Source organism: Stegodyphus dumicola, chromosome 9, assembly GCF_044657685.1.
Source record: "Stegodyphus dumicola isolate Sdum_Otavi_A_Nest chromosome 9, ASM4465768v1".
Taxonomy (NCBI): Eukaryota; Metazoa; Arthropoda; class Arachnida; order Araneae; family Eresidae; genus Stegodyphus; species Stegodyphus dumicola.
Genome location: NC_140776.1, coordinates 130,295,714 through 130,308,350, shown reverse-complemented (window position 1 = coordinate 130,308,350; position 12,637 = coordinate 130,295,714). Strand labels below are relative to the sequence as shown.

Below are 12,637 nucleotides of genomic sequence, written 5' to 3'. Positions count from 1 at the left end.
AGTTTGGATGACCATGATATATTAAATTACATGTACCCAAATTATTTATAAATAATTTAATTCTTTTGTATTGTGCTGAAATATTTTTACTGTTTATGCATTTTTATTTCAGGAAGCATTTCAAGAGATTGCTAACTGAAATGTTTTAACTTGCAGGTTTCTACTGGAAAACAGTCTTCTTGGACATTCCTGGGTATTTCTCCAAAACTTGCAGTTATTATACTAGCTTGGCCTTTCATTGTGCAGTGGTTGATGTACACAATAAGGAAGAGGCGTTTCCGTTCTTAAAAGCAATATTAAAATTAGAGCTATTTTTTTAAAGGCATAATTTCTGTTTTCCATTTGACACATCACAGGGTATATGACTAACAATGTTCCATGTTTTCATTCTTTTTTTATGATTTCTTGATAGACCCTCATAATGTATTCAGATTTCATCAATAATTTTAATAACTAGTGTATGATTTAATGTATGCCGTATTAAACTGAACTGAATGGAAATTGCACAATGTTTGAAGAAAAGAAACATCAAAATTTCATTTTAGAAATTGGACTAACTTGTATCAAGATAATGTTTTGATAAAAGTGCAGTGTATTCTGTACGTGCATGTCAAATAAAATAATAGACATCAATTTCCTTCCATTTGATTGACTGAAGAATGCAAAGAATTGAAGTGATATAGGTATCTGATACAGGGTCCTCGCATACTAATTGTGTTCTAATATTACAATCAATTTTCCTAGTGGTGGATGAAGTGACTTTGAATTTTAATCATTGTGTCATATAAATATAATTTGGAGATATAATCATACAGAAATATAAAAAGTTCTTTGTCAATAAAAGTTGTCCATTTCTCTCTCAAAAATATAAAAATATTATAAAATGCTCCAAAATATGAAGTTGCTAAATTCAGTTTCAATATAGAGTAATAGTTTAAATATTTTTAACTTAAGGAAATATTTTCTTCAGTCAGTAATGTTCATTTCGAACAGATAAAATATGGCTATGGTCATTTAATCTCAGCTTTATTTAGGAAAAAATTCTCATGTGAGTTTTAAACGTATTCTTTGATTTAACAGAAATAAATGGAATTTGATTTTTAAAACATTTTCTTAGGTCAATTGAATTTGATTTTTAAACAATTTGTCATTGTATTTGGGATGAGTATATGTTATGTGAATTATGATTATTTCTTAATTTTTTGGCGGGAGTCTAATTTTTAATGTTTTTGCTTCAGTGTAAGGTTATGAAAATGGCATTTTGATAACCTTACACTGAACCACATTTGTGAACTTAATGTATTATGTTTCATACATATGTATTCATTTCTGATAATATTGTTACATAAAAAAAATCACAATTTTCCTGTTTTTTTCCCTTAAAGAATCTTGGAACATTGGTTGTTTTCCTATCTGACATTTAATTTTACAGGCCAGAATACTTACTCAGTGTTTTCTTTTGTATTTTGTAAGAGTTGTTTTTTTCGATCAAATCTCTCTTATATGTTACATAAATAAGGGAATTGGTTAAGATTTTTATATTATATGATATATATATATATATATATATAATTGTAATATATGTACATTTTATGTATTTAATGTAAATTCTGATTTTATTATTAAAAGATTAAAAATTTAATATTTGTTTTACTCTTTCTTGTGTAAATAAGCATTTTACTACAGCACATAAAACTGAAATTTTGTAGGATTAATTATGATAGGTAATTTTTTAGATTTAAATTTCTAAAGTTTTTATATTTTAGTGGTAATTAATATTGTGAGGGGATCGTTTTAGATATGGTAATAGAAGAGTCCAGTATAGTGTAATAATTATTTATTAACAGGTTTAAGTTACACACGGACATTAAATTTAACTTTAAGAAAATTACAGAGCAAGAGTCTGATACAATCTATCAGGTTAGACACTTGGCTTTTACTAAAATCCTTCTCTGGCTTCTCACCAGAGGCACCCTTGTTGTCACACTTACTCCAACAGTTTATGTTAAAGGATTGGTTACAAACTCCTCCTCTGGTTCCGCCGACGTCCCGGCAAGGAGACAGAACTGGAGGATTTGGGAGCCTCTTGTAAAATTGTCTCTGGCCTTTTTTTTTTTTTTTTTTTCTGGGCAAGAGGACCTTTGAAGCACTGTCTGGAACCACAAGTTCTTGATTATTTTGGGAATGCAAAGTAACTTTTGGTGGTCTACCTCTCTTCCTGAGTGGAAGAATGGTAGAAGTGGACGAGTCTTTGAAAGGTGTTGTGCAGACGTATGGTACATCCCTAACGGTTCTGATGGTTTATGAAGGCTTGAAATGACATAGGCAGTAGGTGATTTCTGTGTCATTACCAAGTATGGACCGTTTGGTATAAACTTTGAAGTCATTTTGTTTTTTTGCATTACTAACGGTATGTAAATTGATCCATACTTTATCATATTGCTTTTTACGTTGATCTTGCTTTATTTCGATATGCTCTCTTATGTCCTTTGTAATAGTTGCGAATCGTACAAGATAAGGGGATTTTTGACCACAGCTTTGAAATCGTGAACAATGTCGTCGACAGTCCTCAGTTCTTTTCCAAACATTAGGAATGCTTGTGTATCACCTGTAGTGTCACAGACGGCCATATTCATAGATAGTTTAAATAGAAAATATATATTTATATATGTATAAAATACATTCATAGTTTGATGAATCATTTGAATAAAAATAAAATAGAATTCGTGATGTTTTTCATAGACTTAGTTTTATGAAATCTTTGGATAATAGTAAGATGTGTAAAAGAACATCCATGATGTTCATAGTGTTATAAAATGTTGTAAAAGAGAATCCGCGATGTTTGCGGTAGTGTTAAAAAAAAGTAGAACAATCTGTATAGATGTATTGATTGGAAAGGAAGCTTTGAATACAATAAAACAATTACAATTACTTAGACAATAAAAGAAATTAGATTAGTAACAATAAAAGAAAGAAATGTAATATTATTTCCGCTGAGTATTTCAACAATATATAGCATAAAACAAATATTATATGTATTGGTTTAAATTGATTTTAATTTACGGAAAATATTATCTATAAAAATGTCTAGAGAAGTAATATGCACATAAAATTTGAACTTAAAATTTTGTAGACAAGGAATTATGTGCAAGTTTAATTTTGTAGAAAGGGAAATGTAATATTGATAAATATATAAAACAAGGAAAAAGAAAAGATAAACATAAAATAAAAAAATGTATAAAGAAAAAAACTTGGAAGAGTTTATTTTTGAACGCAAGGACATACAATGAAAAATAAAAACTTCCGTTTGTAAAACTAAAAAGCGAAAGGGAAAGTTAAATTTCTGGGAATAGATATTGCTCTTGCAAAATGAAAAAGCGAAAAAGAAAAAAAAAATTGTAAAACAGAAAGTGATAGGACATGTGTTAAATTTTATGTGCAATAGGAGCCAGAAGTAACAATCAATATATAAAAAAAGTCGCTTTTAATCATTCATTGCAAATGAGAAAATAATTTGAAATTCTTCCATTAGAAATAAATTCTCCCAAGATTAAAAAAAAAAAAGTGTAAAAAAAATTATCAAGAAAATTTAATAAATATGGTAAAAACAGTAAGTGTCCGGATAAAAAATCTAAGATTGCAGGAAAAATAAAAGTAAGAAGAAAGAATAGGGAAAAAAGTAATATTCGAAAGGCGCATGGCTGTCAATCTCTCGTCTGCGAGTCCGCGCCTGACATTTTTCAAAACTTTATCTCCCAATACAGGGGAAAGAACAAGGAGGCTAGAATATCTATTCTAATCTCCTTGCGAAAAATGAGTCACGAAAGAAGACGGAACATGTAACACCAAAATAAAAAAGCACATTGCTGTTACTAATACGGTGTAGGTAAACCACTGAAACTTAAAACAACTTGTAGTTTTCTCAGGATGGATAGAGGTCCTGTATGATTTTCCAAGGAATCTTGTACCATTCTTTGGGCAAAACACTGGCAAGTTCAGTTAACGATAATTGCAGTGGATTGCGTTCACGGGCAGATTTCTCTCCAAAATAGCCCACAAAGGCTCAATATTGATATGTGGTGGCCATGGTTGATGTGAAAGTTCACCCTCGTGCTTAGAAAAACAGTTCTTGCCGATACAAGCTGAATGAACAGGAGCTCTATCATCTTGGAACACGATATTACCATTGGGGAACAAAATTTATACCATGGGATGTATGCAATCAGCCAAAATGATCATATAATCTTTGGCAATAACGTGACCTTGCATAATAGTAATGGGTCCCATAGAATACCACAATACAGGGTTAAATAGGGTCTCTTTTTAAATCCTAATTACAATGTGGCTGCTCAAAGCACTACCGAACCCCTGTCATATTTCACTCTTGGCAGCAAACGGTTTCTGTCTTATGCTTGGGGGAACGTTGGTCAGATGTAAACTGGCCCAGAAGTTGGAAACAGTGTGAAGCGAGACTCGTCCAACCAAACGACTGTCTTCCTTTGCTCCACAGTCCAGGTTTTATGACTAGTCACTTTTGCTGCTATAGTCCTCATCCTCTTGAATGATCGTCTGTCGTGATCACTCAACACACTTTTCCGTCTGCACTGTAGTTTAGCGAATGCGGTTTTTCTGGTATTCCTGTATGAGTTAAAAATCTTAGGTACTGTGCCTCTTGAAACACCAAACACTTCAGCTACCTTAGTTATGGAAGCACCCACGATACAAACTCCAACAATTTGCCCACTTTCGAATTCATTAAGCTTCAACATGATGCATTCACAACTGCACAGAACTCTGTCTCGAAAACAAGTAACACTTGTAATATATTAATGTTGTACAGGTGGTGTAGTGAGAAAACACATCAGCGCCACCAATAGCTTTTGCTAGAATAAACATTTCAGTTCAAGCATGAAGTTCCATATTTTTGTCCAATCCCCACGTACCTTTCAGTTTTAATCAACAGTCTTGGATATTTAAAAGCAATTTGTTGCCATTACCTGAAATAAAATACTTTTATCATTCATGCCCAACAGGTTGCCAGTTAAGCGTAAGATATTTACATTCAAATTCAGTCTGTTAATAAGTAAAAAAACTAAGCGATTTTAAAGCAATAAATACATATCTCAATATTTTTCTTACTTTTTAATTCAATTGATTTAAATAAAAATGCATTTAATTCATGAGATGACTAATTAGAAGTATTAAATATTTTTATGAACTTACACTAAAAACGTAAAATCAATCTAAGTCATAAAATTAATTAAAAGAATAAATTTATGCTGTTAATTATAAAAATTTATTCCCTGAAATAAATGTTTTTAATTACTGTATATGTAAACTTAATAGGAAAAAATGTTTTTTTAATTCTAGTTAAACAAAACTAATATTTAAAATGCATTTATCTTTGTTTAAATATTTTTAAAGTAAAAAAGATATTAAAATTTTTTATTAGATGAAATTCACATCTGTTCAAATAAGATCAAAGAAAAATTGTTTAAATTCTTTAGAGTTATGGCCCGATTTTCATCGGGCTGCATCCGATTATTTTTTAGTAGAACTTTATTAGTTGATTCTAATAGGGACGTTAGGATTTCTTCGCCGGTACTCGAACCTGGACCTCTCGAATACGCGCCGAGTGTTCTAACCATTACACCACGCAGGCATGCACAAAATAAGGAAATTTTTAGACCAGGTGGATCGGATCGTATTCTTCTCATTTGTAACCTTATAAATTTCCCCTTTTAAAGGGCAACTGGGGTTAGGGGATCCAATCGTTAAATCCTGGTGGTGAAGAATCATCATCCACCACCTATTAATTCAAGCGCCACTGTAGAGGAGACATTAGGAATTTTTGGGGGTGGGTTGTGGAAGAAGCGGGAGATGTGAAAAATGTGTAATGCCCTTGCCGGGACCTCCCGAATGTGCCAATCATTACACCACGTAGCGAATTCCATGCGTCCTCTTATTCGATTCGTCAGAGGATCAGGGGTTATGAGTCTTTAAGTATCTCTGCACAAGTCTGTACAGAATCTCTTCTCATTACTGTAAGTCATATCTAAAATTCTATTCGGCAGATCTCCGACTTAGTATATAGAAAATTGGACCATGATTCTGAAGATTTTTAACACTGGATATTTTTATAGATTTCTATTACCCATTTTTGTTTAGTATTTTTGCTGCATGAAGGCGTTTGAAAGTACATCCGAGAGGTTGGTAATAAGAAAGGGTTATGCGATCCTCCGATTTTATTCTTTGAGTACTTTCCATTAAAACTTGAATGAAAGTTGAGACAAATTTGTCCTGTTATCAATGGATATACAACTGTATCTTTCTTAATGTGTTGCACGCATCACGAATGTTCTTGGAAACCATATTTATGGCCAGTGCTGTCCCTCAGAACAAATAACAAAAATGAATACCAGAAATGTTATCTGTAAAAATTATTATTTGAAATTCGACGAAAGTTTTGAAGTAGATTTAAATTCAAATAAAATAGTAAGAGCTCCTTTTTGTACGCCTTATTTTCTACAAAAATATTTTTATATGCAGTTTTATATACATGTGACAGAGGATTTAGAAGTAAACATGTGTTTTGTTATGAAATAGATGTTAACTTCTAAATTATGAAATAGTTAATCATTGCTTTAGAAAAATTTGGAGTTTTCGGCTTCATTGGTTCAATTAAATATAGTGAAATATTTATCGAATTTAGAACCATCTGTACATATTTCGAAATAAAGGTTGACTCAGCATATTTTGAATCAAGGGATTCTAACTAATTTCTTTCGTCTTAAAGACACGAAATATCAAAAACAATAATGATATCTTCTTGAAACAATTAAGAATGGGCTTTAAACCGCGAGACTACAAATAGAAATGTCAGATTTAGAAAGTAAACTCACAATGTATGTATAAAAATACATTATTAATCTTCCCTACTGTTTTTCCTTACAAAAAGAGAAAAAGAAAAAGTGCGTGACCCGGACGTGATTCGAACACGCAACCTTCTGATCTGGAGTCAGACGCGCTACCGTTGCGCCACCAGGCCCACATAAATAAGCGAAACTGTTTGGTAGATTAAGCATTCTGGATTTTTATCAATACTTAATATTTTTTATATAAGCGTAATTTCTAAAGTTAGAAGTGCCGGAGCGCTATGGAAGCCGTCAGAAAAGAGGAACAAAAATAAATAAATAAAAATTAGAAAAGGATAAGAATACTAATTCAGAAGTCAAACAACAAAAATCAGCGTTATATTCTCAAAAATATAACGCTGATTTTTGTTGTTTGACTTCTGAATTAGTATTTATTCGGCGTGTTATTGTGTCTTAAGGATAAGAATATGAAAAAAGGAATCTGAAAGCTTTCAGATTTTACATTGTTTTTTTTTAACGTTTTTGTGTGTTACAGTTATTTATTAAATATCACGTTCTTCGCACTTAAACCATAAAATTCAATTCAACAGCAGTATCGCAAAATTATTAAAATGAGCATGTTTTTAGAATTTCCGATACACAGTCTCGCGCGCTGAAGGTAATTTTTTTTTTTTTTTTTTTTTTTTACCGTACAGTGTTGCCATTGCTGACTTTGAAATCGTTGAATTTGTTAATAAAAATTCGTTAAAGTGTTACAAAATATGAAATCGATAACAAAACAAATTTCAAATTCCAAATTGGGCTTTCCAGGTGCCTATATTCAGGTCTAGACGTACGTTATTCAAAATTGGATGGCTCTAGGTACCGTTGTTTTATCACAATGAGAGAAACATACATACATTTATGCAGATTTTTGATTATTTAATTTCTTTAAATAGAAACAGGGCTCTAATAATTGGTGGCAACAATTTGAAAAGTGAACCGACATTTACAGCGAACTAACGAAAAATGCCGAAATGAAATTAATAGCCCTAATGGGCTAACGCTCTTTAGAGTAATAAAGACTAATAAAATAATTAATAATTAAATAATTAAAATTTAATAAAATGGGAAGAGATAAATTAAAATTCTTTTAAATAAATGGTAAATAGTTAAGAAATAAAATAAAGTACTGGACCCTGACTTATTTAGCATTGCGGCTGGAATTTAACCTTTTGTACAAAAACTGGTAAATAGCTCAACCGGTCTCTGGTTGAATTTAAGCCCTGAATATAATGTACTACTTCAGGGGATGATAGAAATATAAAGCACACCAGCTTTTTCCAGCACACTAGTGAAAAAAGTTAAAGTGGTTAAAGCGTCGCTAATGAGACTAGAGAGAATGCTATAAACAGTAACAGAATATAGAGAAAACTTTAACGGATGGTGTATAAAACAAAAAGAGAAGATTTCAGAATTTTGAGAAGAATCCAACATTCCGTTTGACAACGATCTTCTGTCAATATAATTCTAGCTGTCAAGCAGAATGTGACAGGGGAACAAATTTCCGCGAATCCGAGATTTGGGGGATGGAAAAGCAACAAATGACAATTTTTATCCTCAGGCTTTGGTTACTTCTTTCTGAAAAGCTTGCATCTGCTCTTTTTAGCGGAAAGACACTAGCACTGAAACGAAAAATTTATCCGCTGTCATAAATTCATTGTACATTCAGGAGAATAAGCTTTTGACTAGAGACTTAGTCTCGACCTCCGTCTAAGGGTTTGTTTCCCAAGAAAAGAGAGGTACGCAGTCAGAAGTTAGAATCGATTTTTAATATAATTTTATTATTAAAAATAAAATTTTCAAAATCAAATTTCTGCTGAATTTGTTCTTCAGTTACATAAACAAGTGCCGGAGCTTTCTTATTTAAGATGTTGTGTGGCGAAATACAGTTAATTAAATTCGTGACTTATCAAAAAATTAATATTTATATTCTAAATTATGCTAAACAACGTGTATTTTTATTTAATCTCTGTATGATTTTGTTTAACTTAAATTGGGAGTTTTGGTACCTAAGATTTATACGTTCGTATCACTCGTTCTGCTAAACTCCTAGATGAAGACGACAATGGATTTTGGATATAGTTTTACGTAATATTCTTGATTTAATGATACTTAATCTTTGTTTACGTTTCCATAACTTACATTACTGGAAGCAGAAAAATTAGCTCTTCAATTTAAATCTTCTTTCAAGTCAATAGCTAAAATATTGAATATATAATATACAATGAAGGATGAATATACAATGAATATACAATGAAGATTATTTAACAAATTTTTCTACTTTCTTGGCTTTTTGAAAGCTGGGGGAAAGAACACAGTTTTTGAGCAAGAATTTAGCTGCGTGTTTCACTGAAAAGAGACTGCCGGTGTGGTGAGATTAGGTTTGCCAGTTCGACCGTTCCAGATGTTTTGATTTGGTGGCCTTTTTGACGATGCTTGAATTTATGGTTAAGTTAAGGCTCTCAAAAAATGAGAAATTTTACAGCGCGTAAGGCGGTGAGTGAAAAACAAGTTTTCTCGCAAATTCTGGCGCGTGTGGGCAATTGTGGCAGACTTTCATATCTAAAAGAAGTGGCAGGGGGAATTTTGCTCTCTTGCTCTTACACTCTTGTGGTTGGTTACGGCTGTGTGGTCTTCGTCGTGATAACGAGGGGCAATTTTGCTCCCTCAGGCTTCGGCATGAAAATGCTGAAAATCTGTGTTCCTCATCAGCGTGTAAAATAAATGTAAGATTTAATATCCTTCTTCTTCATAAAATTACGGCTCCTCTGCTTCAAGAAAATGGAATAGTTAAAACTTGAGAAAGAAAACAATATTTAAGAAATAGTTCCTGCAGATTTCGATCTTCATGAAGGCGAGCGGCGCCTCGGCGGTCAGCTGTGGTTTTTGCCAGGCCGTGCCAACTAGAAGGGTGGAGTGCTGTGTCTCCGAATTTGCCGTCCATCCTGTTTTATGGAGAATTTGTGAAATGTGTAGCCTCATCATTATTCTTTTGCGGTTCCTTCTCCTCCGAGCATTTGCCTGATGTACCACCTAAAATCTTCAAGTGATCCAGAGGTCCTGTTCGTTTTGGAAGGGGTTTTTCCTGAAGTGCTGAACTCATCGATTTCCTTTTTTTAGACTCAGAGTTTAACGGTTCCTCCTAAGATATTCTGGCCGTAGCCTCTTACCTGTCATCGGAGCGTCTCACGAGTGAAGACAGCTTGATACAGTTTTCCGGAGACCCAAATACCAAATGGATAAGTGAAATTTCATAATTTTAGAACTGTTATGTATTAAGCTTCATCAAAATAATAATGTGTTTCAGTCTGGTAAAGTTGTAAAGTTAAATTTATAGATACGCAATTTAACGGCATAAATGTCGATTTAAAATCTCTAATTTAATCTCTAGGATCCCGGTACTTGATGCGTTTCAGCATCCCTAGATTAGTGCAATAGTTACAATTAACTAATGAAAGGCTTTTATCTTACTGGCTGACTGTTGGTGAATTCTTAAATTTTGCTAATGCTGTGTTTTTGTTACTGTTTTAAATGTGCAATATGATGGTAAATAATTTGTTCTGCTAACATTTTATAGATAGATTTAATTAAGTAAATTTGATAAGACAGTTAATTAAGAAAGAACTAAGAAAAATTTTCCTTTAATATATATATCTGCAGACCCGCGCCGACAATAGGTGCAAGGTCGTGCGGCGCATGACGGCGCCGAGTCAACAAGGCGTCGGGCAATCATTAAAACAAGCAGTTCGTCTCGCTACCTGTATGAACAGGACAATTTTTGTCTTATTTGATCGTCCCTCCGGTGGTCGACTCAGGTAAAACCTGGGAAGCTACTAATTAGGATCTGTACCTGGGCAGTCTCGGCCACGGGTGTTTAAAATCAGTCTCCACAGGACTGGAGTCATCGCTGGCGATGGCTGTTTCAGGCTCGACAGGGACCGTATGGTACTTTCTTATCCATTCCATTGGTTGTGGTGGAGTAGTCACATAGTCATGGTTGTCCGGGACGAAACACCTCTGTCGATGGAGTTGGCAAATTCAGCGAGCCTTTAAACTGCTTGAGGTTTGCAGTAGGGCGCCTCGAGCCTCAAAACTGCATATTCATATCCTTCCTTGGTTTGAATCTGAAGGCCCTAAAGCCGAGATCTGTATACCATGACGTAGTGTTAGCAGGCCGGAATGGTGGTCCGGTCTATCTAACAGTGTTTAAGTGACTTCGTTCTGCTGTCCGGGGTTGGCGACCCTGTTGATGGCAGATGTTTATACCATCCCTTCAGAACGGGAACGTGGAATGGGAGTTGCTAGGTGTTCCTGTTGACTCAGCTTTGCTCGTCGGCTCGGCGGATAGGTTAGCGGCTTCTTGGATCGCCTCTAAGGGTGGGCTGGAGTGTTTAACTGTGTTAAGGCAGCCTCGAGCTTGCCAGATGTGGACGCCCTTTCCTCCTAGCACACTGTCTGACTTGACCGAAAGTTATGACTAGGACAGGAGTTAGTCTCTGGTATTCTCTTTTGTCTTACTTCAATGTGAAAATACTTGATGGGTATGTAAGGGGAGACACATTCGTCAAATTGCTTAATCCTTATTTTGTGTCTACTGTTACAATCGTAGTAATTTGTGCAACATTTGTCTTTTTTTTGTGTGTGATTGCTTCTTGTTATTGTTTTTCTACACAAACTAAAGGTAAGTGCAGTTACATATTATGTTAACCCGCGAGCGCGCGCACTGGGTCCAAAAGACCCAATTCGGGGTTTTTCCAGAAAATATTGTAAATCTTCAGAAAACGTGTTACATTTGTGCCAATAGTAAATTTTAGGATCAAACATGAAAAAATATGCTTTTTAAAATTTTTAATTTCTGCAACTGCTTTTATGAAGTAAAATTTCTTAAAGAAATAGAAATTTATATTACATATGAAAAATACTTTATCTCTGAGTCTATTCTTATTTTCTTTATTAGCTCTATAGATACCGAGAAAAAATGCAACAAGAAATGTTAGCAGTACGTTGTACAACGTGTTGTGTGTTCCACATAGAAATATTTTTCACATTCTGTGCAGCGCGTTTTCGTTTTTGTGTGCGTTTTCGCTGGGTAAAACCTTCCTTTTTTTAATAGATCCTGATAATTTTCTTCCAATAAAGCAATTTATGTCATTCTCACTTTCGTTTTCAGAATTTATATCAGTTTCTGAGAATCATTATCATATGAGCTAAACATTCGTGATCACTTCCGTCCTCATTTTCCTCAATATATTTATTCTACCCCAGTTGATTCATCTAAGAATCTTTAAAACTGTAAACTATTTTTCGAGTGATTATGTTCAAATCGTGGCTTAAAAGCTAACCTAAGTTTAATATAATGTAACTGTACTTACCTTTTTTTTTTTTTTTTTTTTTTAGATATAGAATAACAATAACAACAAGCAAACACCAAAACAAAAATTCACAAAAAAGATAAATGTTACACAAATTATTACGATTGCAACAGTAGACATAAAATAAGGACTAAGCAAAGAACGCGTCTACGGCAACCCCTGTACCCAGTGGGCGGACTAAGGCAAAAAGCGGGCCCTAGGCAACATTGTAATTCCGGCCTATTTTTCAGTCATGACACATACTTTGCGTTTGGTAGTTTGGTTTTAAAGCATATACTATGTAGTTCTCTTTAATTATCGGATTTCAAGAAAAAAAAAAAAAAAAAAAAGAAAGAAAAAAATAATATA

At 33.4% G+C, this 12,637-nt stretch overlaps 1 protein-coding gene and 1 non-coding gene across 2 annotated transcripts in view; one reads left to right on the top strand and one right to left on the bottom strand.

Moving 5' to 3' along the window:
- The window catches only part of LOC118197044 (acyl-CoA-binding domain-containing protein 5-like), a 112,591-nt gene extending 110,949 nt beyond the window's left edge, over positions 1-1,642 (top strand). Inside the window, exon 9 of the mRNA XM_035368513.2 lies at positions 157-1,642. Coding sequence (XP_035224404.1) covers positions 157-288 — 132 coding nt within the window. The 3' untranslated portion in view covers positions 289-1,642. The remainder of the gene's footprint in view (positions 1-156) is intronic.
- Positions 1,643-6,976: 5,334 nt separating this feature from the next.
- Positions 6,977-7,048, bottom strand: TRNAW-CCA (transfer RNA tryptophan (anticodon CCA)). The gene has a single exon. It is a non-coding gene; the product is annotated as a tRNA-Trp (tRNA).
- Positions 7,049-12,637: the final 5,589 nt, after the last annotated feature.